The sequence below is a fragment of the Pelmatolapia mariae genome, linkage group LG20, assembly GCF_036321145.2.
Source record: "Pelmatolapia mariae isolate MD_Pm_ZW linkage group LG20, Pm_UMD_F_2, whole genome shotgun sequence".
Classification (NCBI taxonomy): domain Eukaryota; kingdom Metazoa; phylum Chordata; class Actinopteri; order Cichliformes; family Cichlidae; genus Pelmatolapia; species Pelmatolapia mariae.
This window is the reverse complement of record NC_086244.1, coordinates 28,507,276-28,521,199: the sequence shown is the minus strand read 5'-3', so window position 1 is coordinate 28,521,199 and position 13,924 is coordinate 28,507,276. Positions and strand designations below refer to the sequence as shown.

The window sequence follows — 13,924 nt, the reverse complement described above, 5'->3', positions numbered from 1 at the left end:
GCAACTCTTGTGTGTCGTCACGTTTCCTCTGCGGTGGTTTTCAGTGAATTCTGAACCTCCTGGTGCAGAGGCCCGCCTAAAGCGAGGGGGAAGTCCCAGCAGAGTGTGAAGAGCACACCGCTTTGAAGGAGGAAGGCGAGTGTGAGCGAGGGCTGCTCCTGGTTCTGTTGCTGTGTGCGTGTGTGGGTATATGAGGAGGGTCAGGTTTACCCCCACAGGCAGGGAGGCCTTGGCCTGCGGCTGAACCTCACACTCCGACAGCTGGTGTTGACCCGAACTGTGCCCCCCATGGGTCACCTCCCCTTTATAAAACACACACACACACCCCGCCTCCTGCATGTTCTTTTTTAACGAAAGTACCACAAACACCTGAGGAGGAAAGAGCATTTCTGATATTTGAAGCAAACACGAGAGAAAGAAGAGAGGCTTTCTTTAGCATTTATTTCACCTGTGTGGTGAATAGAAAAATAGGATGAAGACAAACTTTGAAGGGAAATCTAGAGACCATTTTTAATTTGTTTGCGTAGTAAAAAAAAAAAATAACAAAAAAAATAACAAATTCAAAACATTTGCATTAAGAGCTTGTGCCTTTCTTTTCCCTGCAACCAAGAGAGAAAGTAAAAGTATCTTTGGAATTCCATCTTGAGGGCTAATTTTAATACATATCATCATCTGTTTTATCTACTACATTAAAAGTCCTATAAATATTTTTGTCCTCATATTTATATGCTGAAGTAGCATTCGAGATTGGAGCATACGTTTTTGTTTTTTGTTGTTGTATTTTTTTAATATTACACTTTTTTTTAAAAAAGGGCAAAACAAAAACTCATGAACAAAAAGTACCACCAAAGTTCAGCAAGTCACTTTTTTTTTTTTCAGTAAAGAAAACCTTAATCGTGCAACTACATTTAACAAAAAGTAAAAGTACCACGTATGTAATCTTCAGGATATTTTCATCTTAAGCATGATTCTGTACAATTTTGCATGTTTTTCCTACCTCCCACAGTAGTCAACACAAGCGTACAATGACATAAGGGGTACAAACCACAGCTGCTATTGAGGCTTCTCCATTTCTTAGCATTTTTAATCCTTTGTTTGTCAGTAAACGACGGCTCTACCTGTGTCATCTCAAATAAGAGTCCCACTGAGTGAGGCACTAAGCCTAGCATTCCCCTGTTTGACCGTTAATGCAAAAAGAAGCGCAGACACGTTGTGAAACATGGTTTCAATTCCACATATCCGGTCATCTTTGGTATCGGGACAGCGGAATGCATAGTTGCAGTGATAAGAGAGGAAGCTGGTCAGATCTGGTGCTGCTCAGCATATGTTTCAACTCCAGCCTCTAGAAGAAGAAGGAAAAAAAAAACAACCAAAAAAAAAAAACAACATACAGCACCACGCTGCTGTTTGGCCTCAGGGAAAGGGGCGAGGAAGAGGGGAGGGAGGGAGAAATGTCTCTTTTTTTAATTCCTGGGCTTTGCAGGGTTCTGGGTGAGAGCAGTCAGAGATGCAGAGACTAGAGAAAGAGAGTGAGCGAGTGAGCAGAGCTTCCTCCAGCCCAGGAAGGAAGGAAGAGTTTCCGCTAGCGTCTGACTGTCTGACTTGCAAGAATGTCGCATTTGTGGCAGGGCTTTGCTCCATTTTTTTGGCAGGCTTGCTGTGACCAGCTGTCTCCTTTTTCTCTGTCGCTTCACGTCTCTCCCTTCCAACCCAGTTTCTTTGGATTCTGCTCGGCTACAGCCCCTGCGGAGGAACTCAGCTGATTGGTTTGTCAGATACGGTCCATACTGTCCAGTTGTCTTTTTTTTTTTTTTTTTTATTCAAGTCTGTTATTTTCCCGTAAATTTCAGCTCAAAAGGTGAAGGTATTGAGAGGTCAGTCTGCTTCAAGTTACACTCCCCCATCCCTATTCATGTCTTCCATTCTCACCCCTTCCCTTACACTCCTATGAGGGGGTTTTGGCCTCGTATCGTCCTACCACATTGCCGTTTTCCTTCTTGGGGGAGGAGCAACCTGGGGTGGGGCCGCTGTAAGGGGAGGAACTGCTGCTGGTGGAAGTGGGTCGGTGTGGCACAGAGAGAGAGAGGGGCAAGGGTGTGTCAGATGGCGTAGTCAGGGGGTCCCGATCGCGCTCTGGGGGTCGCAGGGCAGCAGAAGGTGGAAACGGGAATGCCAGTGGGAATCCTGTCATGTAGAAAAGCCTGCCAACGCGGCGAGCCACCTGAGGAGACGAGAGGAGATCACACGACTGTCAGTACAGCCTGTTGAGCATCGGGTTATGGACTAATGTATACTGAATTTAGAGAGAGAAGAAGAGAGGCTGAGAATGTGGGGCAGGCTAGTTTAAGGGAATCAGCTATACTATTCTAGCAGTTTGTCTCGGTCCTACAGACGGGAACGCACACTCAGACAAACACGGGTCCACTTGATCATACACAAACACACACACACACACACACTCACACGCGCAGGTCTGTGAGGTGTACCTGTGAGCGGATCTTGAGTGCAGGCCCCAGCTTTAATCCCATGGTGTTGAGCAGGTGCTCCTCAGTGAGCAGTGGCAATGTCTCTCCATCAATGGCCTGCTCCCGAAACACCTGGCGGAGACACAGCCTCTTCAGCCACAGCCCCGACACACACACACACACACAGAAACACACACAACCCTACACATTCGCTCACACGAACACTACAGAACAGTGGGCTCTATTCCAAAATGTTTCATACTCATTTTGAGAACGCAATTGAAGATTATCAGGAAACATTTTTGCAATATGGATGATTCAAATTGTAGAGACTGTAGTCTTTTATCATTTTAAACATCGTAATGTTGGGATTGGGATGTTTTCTATGCCATATGTATATACGGTTATCATTTATTGTGCAAAAATGACTCCAAAGGTTCATCTAAATCTCCGAGTCTAAGACAGCTGAAGCCTAATTATGGTGTCTACTTTGTTCCTTATCAGTTCCCTTGGAGTCAGGACAGCAGCAAATCCCTCCCCATACACGTCTCTGACTCCAGAAATGTTCCTCTGGCCCTCTTCCACAAGATGTCTTTTGTCTCGTCTCCTTTCCATCACCCCCAACTGGTCACAGCATATGCTGCTCTTCCCTGAGCCTGAATCTGCTGGAGGAATCTTCCTGTTAAAAGGAGGTTTTTCCTTTCCACTGTTGCCAAAGTGCTTGCTCATGGGTTGTCATTTGATTGTTGGGGTTTCTCTGGGTTATTGTAGAGTCTTCACCTTACAATATTAAGCACCTTGAGGTGACTGTTGTTGTAATTTGGCGCTATATAAAATAAGTTGAATTGAATACCTAGTCCTAATATTTTACTAGTTTCCATTTTCCAATAATGAGAACTTTCTCTGGATAGTTCATTTTGGAACGTCGCACAGCCTGGATTAACACACAAATGCAAGTTTCATTCACACAAGCTACACGTACATGCACTTTAAGCTCACCGTCATTCACACAAACGTGGCTCAAACTATTAAACATGACCATGCTCTCTCATGCATCCACACACATTCACAAAAAAAACCCTTGAAAAAACTGCAGGTTTACTGCTTCTACCTAAACATAATGAGACGCCTTTGACAGTACTGCAGTGGTTTTGGGGTTTGAATTATATCTTAGTACACTGTTTTTCCTCTATGGTTAATAATCAGCCTGCCCCTGGCCTCCGTCCCCTTCTCTCTCTCTCTTTCCTCCTGCTCTCTACGTTCTCACCTGTGTGTATTCAGCACATCCTGCCAGGCTGCTTATGAAGCCGCACACATCCTCCACACTCCACTTGCTGATGTCCTCCGCAGGGTTTGCTGTGGCTGAGTCCTCCCCATCCATGAAAAGACCTCCCAAAGAGCCTGAAAAAGCAGCAGTGGGTGAAAATGATGTGTCAATATATACACACACCAGGTACAAAGGTGCTATTTGTTTTACAATATGTATTTCTTTTGTTTGTTTTTAAGTGTCTTTGGTTCTGTTAACATAAATAAATGAAGTAAACTAATAGATATCTTAAACTCATTTAATAAATGACTGTTACAGTTTCCTTCAGGTGCTCATTACGAGTCTTTTCTTATGCTTTCATAAAGTAAACGTGCCGCTTGCTGCTATGTCATCCCACTTTATGCCTGCAAACCAACAACCCCCTCAATCCCTCCCTTCTGCCCACGTGGCTGTGCTGTTGGTGGCGTGCATGTGGGTCACCCTGGGGTCAGAGGAAGAGGCCCTAACAGGGAGAGGCCTCCACACTAGAGACACGCACAGAGAGTGATTCTAATGGATTTCACGTGTCAGCTCTGAGCTCTGTGTGTCGTGTGTGCGCGTCTGAGTCTCTCACCCGTGTGAAAATAAGGGTTGGCGTAGGGGAATCCAAAGGGAAATGACTGGGCATGAAGAGCAGGTAGCGGTGGCAGGAATCCTGGTGGCAGGTGGTACTTGAGATCGGTTTTGCCCAGTCCAGGGGTAAAAAGGTGGCGACTGGGGGACTCTGTACCTGCAGAACTACAAGGGGCGCTCAGCCTGCCTGAGCGCTCTACAGTCTCCTTGGCACTGTCACACACTCCCTTGCTGCCAGTGTCTTTACCCCTGTCCTTGGGTTTACTGCTGGACTTGGCACCGACTCTCTCCAGCCTCTCATCGCACATCTCTGTCTCGCTGTCTGAGTCCTTCATTTCCTCTTCGTGCACTTCCATGTCTTCCTCCCTTCCTCTGTCCTCTCTTCCTTCTCTGTGATCCCCACTATGGATTTGCGTCTGGGGGACCCTGCGGGCCATCTTTCTGGATTCGGCATCTGTGCCAGCAGTGGAGCTCTGTGGCTGGGTGTCTTTGGGTGTGGACGACGCCCCCGGTTGTTGCTGTTGTTGGTGGTTGAGTGTTAGGAGGGGCGTGGTAGCCCCGTGTCGAAGCACCAGCATTGCGTTCGTGCGGCGGGCCAGTTCCTCGCGGAGAGGATGGCCCTCTGGGATGTCATGGAGGCTCCGCAATGCTGGATGGTCGAGAGGAATGCCAGGAGGTAGAGCCCCCAGAGGGTCAGAGCCCAGCAGACGTTGCTGTTGCTGTCGCTGGTGGAGATTTTCCAACTCTTTCTGTCTCAGCAGCTCGGCTGACATCTCAAGTCTGCAGCAGCGAAACACAGAGAGGTTTACCACACAGTCCAAAAGCTTCCTAAACCCATATCGTAATACTTTTGATGTAGGCTTTCATAATCACTTTATTAAACACACCTGGCCAGGTTCTGCTTTCTCAAGAGCTCCTGTTGGCGGGCAAAGAGCTCTGCTTGAGCTGGCTGAAGGAAACCGTAACCTGTAACAAAAACAGCACAAATGTAACAATGCAATGTCCCAAGTTTTGGAGGAATCTTTGAGTTAACATGTTACAAACTAAATCAAAGTGCCAAAAAGAAATACTAGGGTGAAAATTTGATTTTCTTTGTGCGTTGTGCAAAAGTATCCATCTGGCCTTAGAATTACTTATGACTCACCGGGGGCTTGGCAAAGAGCAGAGGGCATGCCAAGGAAAGGAGGCCGCAAGTGAGGTCCTAAGGCGATGTGAGGAGCAGTTGGAGGGGACAGTAGGGGTGGAGGATGGGACATTTCTCTGTGGACACAAATTAAACAAAAACATCAATCTGAATTTTACTAAATAGGTTGAAATAACACGAATGTTCGGCATACGCGACTTCCTACGTCAATGGAACAGTTTTCACTTCACATTTTGATTTTTTTCCCCTCTCTCTTCTCAGAAAATTTCAGCTGCTGCTCTGTGTGTCTGTGCGCGCGAATGGTGCCACACTGCCAATGTATGCAGTGTATTTTTATCAGTGGTGCTCCAGAGGCCCCCATGTCGCCCCAGCGCCTCATCAGTCTTGTCACGCCGCAGCAAGCGCCGCTGGCCATTGCTGTACCCTGGACTGCAGCCTTTCCTTCCCCTGCCGCCTCACACATACACGCCACAACTCCAGACCCACACACATAATGAGGGCTGAATGCACAATGCCAGTGTGTCATGCTCCGACAGCTGGGGCGGCCCCTGCGTCTTGACCGGGGCCACGGGCTGAAGGACCTTCTAATTAACACTCATCCCTCCTCTCTTCTCCTCCTCTCCCCTTTTTTCTGTGTGCTCTTCTCCCTGCTTCCCTCCCTCTCTCCAGGCTGCATTGAAGCCAGTGAAAAGATGGAGCGTCCTACAACCCCTGTTTCTGAAAAGGCCTCTCCATTATTGGCTTCGTCTTTTGTCCTCTTTGAGGGGGAAAGGTGCCTCTCACCTTTCTCCCTCTTTCTCCATCTCTCCCTCTGTATTACCCACCTTTTTTCTGTTCTTTACTCCCTTCTCTCTCCTTCTCTATGACCTCTGAAAAATCTGTCTGCTCTCTACTGTTATTCCTTTTGCCTGTGTATTTTTATCTCTCCTCATCCCTTCATCTTATCCTGTTTTCGCCTTGTGCATCACTTCCCTTTTTCCCCTCCCTTCTGTCATTCTGTCCCTCTTTCAGTTTGGCGTGCATCCTTGGGGGCGCGGGAATATGGCTTCTGAAGCAGCACGTAATGTGTGAAAAGTGAGGCATGTGCACTTTGACCCACTGAAGGCGTCAGAGTGTGCGAGGCTTTGATCCCAGAGTGGATGATGATGCCGCCCGCCTGCTCTGTCTCTCTACCCTCTCTCGAGCCTTTTCCAGGGCCTTTTCCTGAGCTCAAGCTCGAGCTTCTTTTACCCACACGTCTCCACTTCACTCCCCTCTCTCTGCTCCCCGAGCTGCTGCAATCACACCAATCAGAGCTCAGCTGTGCGCGACTGCCGCCGCACAAAAGCATACACGGGAAACAAGCTGAGCAAAACAACAGAGTCAAAACCAACACTGGGACACATGCGACCGCAAATATTGTTTTGCAACCGTGTTCAAATTAGCCAGCGCCTGCATGTCTCCCGCCTCACTAAATGGTGAGGGAAAAGAGAGAGAGGGGAACTGTGAAGAGGGAGGGCACGTCTACGAGAGCTGGTGGATGAGATGGGGTGGTGTGGGAGGTGTGGGGTGGCAGAGGCAGCACTGAGAGGGTGGGTGGGTGTGTGTGCTGGAGAGGGGAGGGAATGGGGGGGCGGCAGCATTCATCGATCGCCTCCGCCGCTGAAATGTTAATGCTAATCGTATAACCGCTCTCTCCGGCGGTGCCTCGCACTCCAGTGGCAGCTCCAATTAATCTTGGGTGAGGGCTGTGGCGCGTGACCCTGGAACCGCGAGCCGGGGCCCCGCTAGCCGCTGCTTATGTAATTACACCGCCCAGTGTGTAATCACCTGGCCTAATCCCTCAGGGCTAGCAATTAGCCTTCCGACGCGCAGTTCCACTAGGCTACGTTAAGGCGCCCTCAACCCCCCCCCCCCCCCCCCCCGCGCCGCCCGACCATGGCTCCCGCATGCCAAATTCCCATCACCCCCCCCATATTCCCCCTTTCTTCTTCCCTCTTCTTGTACCGCCTACCCTTGCCTAGCGTTAGCCCTCAAATGAATAACGGTCAATTAAAGCTGCATGACTGGGGCTGCCAGGCGTCTGCGCCACCATAATTAGGCCTAATCACGGGGACTGAGAGAGAGAGAAAGAGGAGAGAGAGAGAAGAGAAGGAGTGTTTGTCTGACACTCCCCTCCACTCCCTTCCTTCATCTCTCCCTCTCTTCCTCTTTTTATAGGAGGCAATTTTGAGGGAGGAGTGGCAGACATTAGTCGTTTTGCTCTGGGGCTGTGTGTGTGTGTGTGTTGGGTGCTCCTACATGTGTTTGTGTGTACTTGTCTGTCTTTCTCTGTGTGGTTTTATTTTCTCTTTTTTTTTTTTGCACCATCTTTGCATTTTGTTGGCAAACCACTGACATGCTATAAAAAGATGAGGCAAAAACACTCAGAGACTGAAAATAGGCAGACTCACAAATGCAAGGTGGACTCATAATCAAGCAAAACTGTATCGCAGGATTCTCTCTTTCAGCCTGTGTGTCTCCTGCCTGCAGTGAGGCCAGGGGCTCCTGGGGAATTCACTGGTGTGTGGCGACCTGTCAGAGTGGCGACAGCGGCCCCGTCCCACGGCAGCCCAGGCAGTGTGTGTGTGTGCATAAGTGCATCTGTGTAAGTGTGTGTGACAGGGCTGCCCTTAATGACTGGAGCGTGGGGGGATTAGGAGCGCCGCGCGGCCGCCTTCGGCTCCTTCTCCGCAGGAACACATTTACACAGGAAGCTCATTAAAATGGATGAGGCTCCCTCCACGCTCGCGCTCTCTCTCCCTCTCCCACCCTCTATCTCACTCCCTCCCCTTATCTCACACTCTCCCGATCTCCTCACTCCCTATTTTTGTTCATCTCTCTCTCTCGCTCTCTCTGTTACTCCGTCATCTCGCCATCTCCTCTCTTCCTTTTTTGCTTCCCTTTCTTCATTCCCGCTTTATGCTCCAATGTTTTCCACTCCCCCCCCCCCCACCTCTCTTTACTTGTCTCTACCCCTCCCCTATTTGCCTTGCAGATGCTTGGTGAGCTTAGTGCCATTTAAGGCCAGACAAATGGAACGCCAGGCTCTAAGCCCATCGAGCGGCCCTAATGATTTGTTTTTAACAATGGGCCCTAATGGGCCCCAGGTAATCAATGATGAGGGGTCGATGGAAAGGTGAGCCACGGAGAGAGTTAGGGAGGAAGAGAGGGGAGCGCTTCCGTCTCTAACTCACTCCCTCAGCCTTCATTCTTCATTTTATTGCTGTTATTATTATTATTTTTTTTAAATATACCAATTATCTCCATTTTAATTTTCTCCTCACTTTTGCACTCATTCTACTCTGTGTGTGTCCCCCCCCCCTCTCTCTTCTTTTTACTAGTTCTGTTTATTATATGGGGATTTGGTACAACCTGGCCTTTAGGTTTTAGAATTGGTCCGTTTGTCTTTTCTTCCTGTATCCCACTGCTTGGACACAAGTGATAGACAGATTAAACTGTTTCACTGAGGGTTAAACAGAACGCACAAGCAGGGCAGAGTGAGGTGGAGACAGACAGACGGCTGGATAGATGGAGGTAGGGTGAGGCCTAGTTAACTCTCCCCGGTCCTGTGTGGCTAATTACTCTGTGTGCTGTCGGAGAACAGCCGCGGCTCACTGAGTACATTCACACTGCACCACTGGCCTCTCTCACACACGCGCACGCGCACACAAATTAGCAGACATATTCACACAAACAAACCCAGATTCAATCCGCATAGATGAGTACGCATGCAGACCGCCAGCTTGAAAAATGGAACAAACACATGAACACTCAGGCCCCCCCCAATCTTGCCACAACACACACACACTATATACACCCCCACAGTCTCCCAGAGCTGCACCACACAGCGCCTGGCCGCTCTGCTTCCTGCTTATTTCCCCCTCCTGCCCCTCACCAACCCCTCTCTGCCTCTCTCTCTCTCTCTCTCTCTCTCTCTATCATGCACACACAAGCGCACACACAAGCACACACCCTGCTGCCGCACCGCCGGCCCATTATCGATCCCCCGCCTCTCCCCGCGCCACATAAATAATCGACAAGCAATTACCCGCCCACTCCTGCTGCCCCTGGCTTTGTTTGGGAGGCGCAGGGGCCAGCGCTTTGGGGGGGTGGGGGGAGAGGAAGAGCTGGCGTGCAGGCGTGCAACTCCACAGTGGTAGCCAAGAGGTTATTGGATCCTCAGTTTAGCCATGTATGTGGAAATGCACACGCTCACACGAACTCTGCAGCACACAGGAAAAGCCAAATATGAGATCAGATCTCGCTGAGGAAGGTGGGGGTGGGGGTGCTGTACAGTGCTGTGCTGATGCAAACTGGCAGGTGATTAACTCCAACTCTTATGGTATATAGTTGTATACATGTGGCAGGTGGATGCAGGTGTTAGGGTTTCTTTTTTCCTAAGAATGAATAATGCGGGTATTTGTTTCAACAGCTACAGCTGGTTACGGCAGCGCTGATGCAGAGATTGACGCTGTGCATCTGTTTTTACCTGTCGGTATAATGTGCGTCCCGATGCTGCGGCAGGCCCTGCTTGCGTCTCTGGCTGGATGAAGAAGAGCTTCCCGCCGAGGGCAGGTGAGCTTCTAAGGCCACTGGATTCCTCACCGCCACAGCCAGCGCTTCCTGGCGAGCTCGCAGCATGTCTGCATTACGGAGCAAAGGGGCAAAACAGGGGAAAGCACAGCAAGGAGGAAAAGAAATGAGATGATAGTGTTGATGTGACAAAGATGGGATAAATATGAAAGAAAAGATGGATCAGAAAAGAAAGAGGATGTAAAGGGAGAAAGGGAAATGAAGTTTAGCATCCAGTTGTATTTTACTGAACATTTGTAAAAACATAATTCAACTAATTATACATTTAGCTGCTGATATTTGGCTTTTAATATGTGATACAAGTTATTAGAATAAAAAACAGAAGCAGCACATGCTCTCAAAAGTTATTTATTATCCTGTAGTGATGGATTTAAGGGTCAAGTATGCAGGCAGCTTATAAAAACACCCAATAAGTCATTAAGAACTCCACTCGGCCTCATTCCACCTTTACACTGAAATGATGGATTTTCTTATTCATTCATCTACATATACAGATATCCACACAGAGTTTAAAGCCATGTGTCTTGCTTTGGAACTGAGCTGACCCGATTTAAGTGAATACGAGAAAAAGATTTGGATCCAGGAAAAACACGCCATGAAAAGTAAAATTTCGGCTATTATTTTTTCTGATATTTATAAAAAAAAAAAAAGTCTGCTGTACAAAAAGCAGCACAGTATGTGCAGAGTGTTTTTACCCCTCACAACCACCACCACCGTGCCTTCTCCCTCCATCTCTACCTGCCCTCTCCCCTGCACCTTATGCCCTCCACCTCTTGCCTCATTCCATCTCTTTCTTCTCTTATCCCCCTCTCCCTCTCTTTCTTTTCCTCCCTCTCCCCGATTCTCTCTCGCCCTCGAAGGAGAAGAGGACTCATCATTATCAAGCCAGGCCAGGCCACACCAGGAGACATGGCTTCTAATGAGAGAAAAATCCATCCTGCTCTCTCTCTCTCCTCCCTCTCACTCTCTGCCTCAATCTATCCATCCCCCCAACCCTCCACCCCCTCCCCCAACTTTTTTTTTTTTTTTTTTTTTTTAATTAGACAGATCCCTCGGGAGCTAGGGGCCATTTCCGCCGCCGGTACGGGTGTGATGTGTGTGTCTGCGTGATTTAGGTGCTTACGTGTATGTGCCCGGCTGTGTGTGTGTGTGTACACGCGTGTGTGCGTGTGTTGAAGCAGTTGAGCGGGCGCCGAGGTGGGGGGGTGAAGCGACAGATATTAATGCGGCCTAGCTCCGGTGTATCGATCTGTTTGCTGCGCCAGGCCGCGAGGGACTCTGCTGGCGGCAGACAAGGGTGTGTGTGTAAAATGGGGGGGAGGAGGATAGGGAGGGTTGTGAGAGATAAGGGAAGGATCAGAGGGAACTGAAGCCCCAGAGCGCGCGCGCACACACGCACACACGCACACGCACGCACACACACACACACACACACACACACACACACACACACACTCTGTTGAGCACTTGCATACAAGGTGAGGTGAAGACGGGGTAGAATAGTTGACCTCTGTAAGTTTCCTTTGGTCGTAGTCCCACCTCCACCAATTATTTTGTATGTCTGGCTCAGTTAAAGGGTTTACTTTAGCAGTTTTGTTAGTCTTTAGGAGTACCAAGCGCCTGACTGAGAAAGAATGGTCACAATAAAAGCTGCAGAGACAAACAATCTCACCAGCTGGAGACCAAGGAGCAAACACACCAACTTTTAGTTGATGTTTAAAATAACAGTTTGGCTGAGGCAGATGACACTGAGCCATAAATGTTTCCAGGGGATTCTGAATAGTTAAGAGGCCAGGAAACACTTGCCGTTTCCATGAAAGTTCATTAAATTGCTAATGTTCTAAGTAGAGCTGGGCGATAGAACGATAACGATATGTATTGCGAAATAACTTTTTCTCGATAGAAAAATTAAACTATTGCGATAGGCCTCATCTCTCTTGTCCTCTTAAAAAAAACCAAAAAAAAAACAGCCAATCCAAATTAAGTAGCGCAGAGCCGAATCAATCACAGCCGCAGCGTCACGTCACGTGACTTGTTACATACAGCACAAGTGCCAAGGCGCACATGTGTATTTGTTTTTGCAGCCGGGCTGCCCAGGTAATGAAGGAAATGAGTTTGCCAACTAGAGAAAAATCAACCGAGAGCGTGAGCGAAGGTTACTGAAGAAAAAACCGATGATGGTTCCAATGCCGGAGAGATTGTCGAACGGAAGGGCCATAGAAGTTCCGTAGTGTGAAGGTATTTCGCCTATTTCAAGTCTGACAAAAAACAGAGTAGCGCGCACTGTAAATTGTGCCGAAAGCAAGTCTGGAAATACAATAAACCGGTGCATGCTCAATCTCTGACTGAAAGCGCTAATTTGTCATTCGGCTTTTGTCAGACTAAAGTAACTGTTAAAACTGTTTGAAAAGCTAAGCTATACAACAAGGAGAGATTGAGAATTTCCTTTTCGTTCTCAGTTTATTTGATATTGACAAAAGTTAGTTCGTTTTACAGAAGAACAGACAAAATTGACTAAGATTTATTTTTAGAATTAAAATTTTGTTTCTAAGTGGAACTGACAATTTAGTAGTTTGTTTTGTTTGTTCTATTTTGAAACTTAAATGCTTTAGCGGCTGCCTTTTGTGTAGTTTGCAATATTTGCCTTTATTTATCTGAAACTGAAGTCTCATGTTCCTTAAGTACATCTACCCTGTTGAACTTATTATGGGAAATAAATATTTAAATCAAAACAAGCTGCAGATTATTTCACATTTTACTCGTGAGCAACGGCACATTTAAATCTTACAAATATAGTTATTTGGCTTATATCGTGATATATATCGTTGTCGCCTGAAATGAAAAAAACATATCGTGATATGAAAAAATCTTATATCGCCCAGCTCTAGTTCTAAGTATTTGTTATTTATTTATTTACTGATGAGCAGCAGACCAGTGTTTTGGTTTCACTGTGATGCTTTCATTTCTAAATGCGACATACGTCCTAACATTAATAAATTTTCAGACACATTGTTTGTGTTTTTGAGATCCTACACTTCCCATCATGCTTCTCATTAGACTTTTAAAGGAGTCCATAGGAGCCAGCCAGACATTTATTTTTAAAATATGAAAATCAATCTTAAAACCCCCCAAATATGATTTCCCAAAAGTAACTAAGACCTTGAATTTGACAGGTATAACAGGTGATATACTCCCTTAAATCGACACAGTACAAGCCTTATGACCTTTGCTTCTCTGTCTATTATTTCTTCCTGTTATTCTCTACATGTCCACTCCATGGAAGCGATGCCTCACTTCAATATTGGGTCCATATTTTCTCTCTCCCTCCCTCTCTCTTGAATTCTCTTTCATGTGAACTGAGAGCAGCATGGTCACCTGGGGCTCTAACCCTCTCTCTTTCTGTGTGTGTGTGTGTGTGTGTGTGTGTGTGTGTGTGGACAGATTAGGTGCTCGGACTCAGAATGTTCCCCTCTAAAACTCTTGTCTCATGTTGCAGCTGCTGGCACACAAGAGGAGAGCCCCTCTGACTACAAATTAAAGTCCTAATTGCAGACGGACACACACACACATACACACACACACACACACACCTCTTTCTTTGCATGAGTTATTTTGGGAAGTCCCAGTTTGTCGTTCGGACCCATTCCACTTATCCCTCTTTTGTGCCATCCCATTTTTCTCCCCACCATCATTCCTGGAGTTGGGCCTAAATCCCCTCAGTTAAGCCGGGCTTTCCTCAGCACGAGAATACAGGGGAGCGCTGCGCTGATGCAGCTTGGCCGGCCCCGTGATGGATTTGGTGGACTGGCAGGTACACAAAAG

At 47.5% G+C, this 13,924-nt stretch overlaps 1 protein-coding gene across 6 annotated transcripts in view; it reads right to left on the bottom strand.

The window, feature by feature from the left end:
- Positions 1 to 424: 424 nt before the first annotated feature.
- samd11 (sterile alpha motif domain containing 11) overlaps positions 425 to 13,924 on the bottom strand; it is a 48,843-nt gene continuing 35,343 nt past the window's right edge. For 5 of the 6 annotated variants that reach the window (XM_063463156.1, XM_063463155.1, XM_063463157.1 and 2 more), the window contains 7 exons: positions 9,999 to 10,152; positions 5,489 to 5,604; positions 5,232 to 5,310; positions 4,346 to 5,124; positions 3,733 to 3,866; positions 2,487 to 2,597; positions 425 to 2,221 (listed from right to left, as the gene is read on the bottom strand). In XM_063463156.1, the coding sequence (XP_063319226.1) occupies positions 1,946 to 2,221; positions 2,487 to 2,597; positions 3,733 to 3,866; positions 4,346 to 5,124; positions 5,232 to 5,310; positions 5,489 to 5,604; positions 9,999 to 10,152 (1,649 nt within the window). In that variant the 3' untranslated portion in view covers positions 425 to 1,945. The remainder of the gene's footprint in view (positions 2,222 to 2,486; positions 2,598 to 3,732; positions 3,867 to 4,345; positions 5,125 to 5,231; positions 5,311 to 5,488; positions 5,605 to 9,998; positions 10,153 to 13,924) is intronic. The other variant, XM_063463159.1, reaches the window with a different exon arrangement.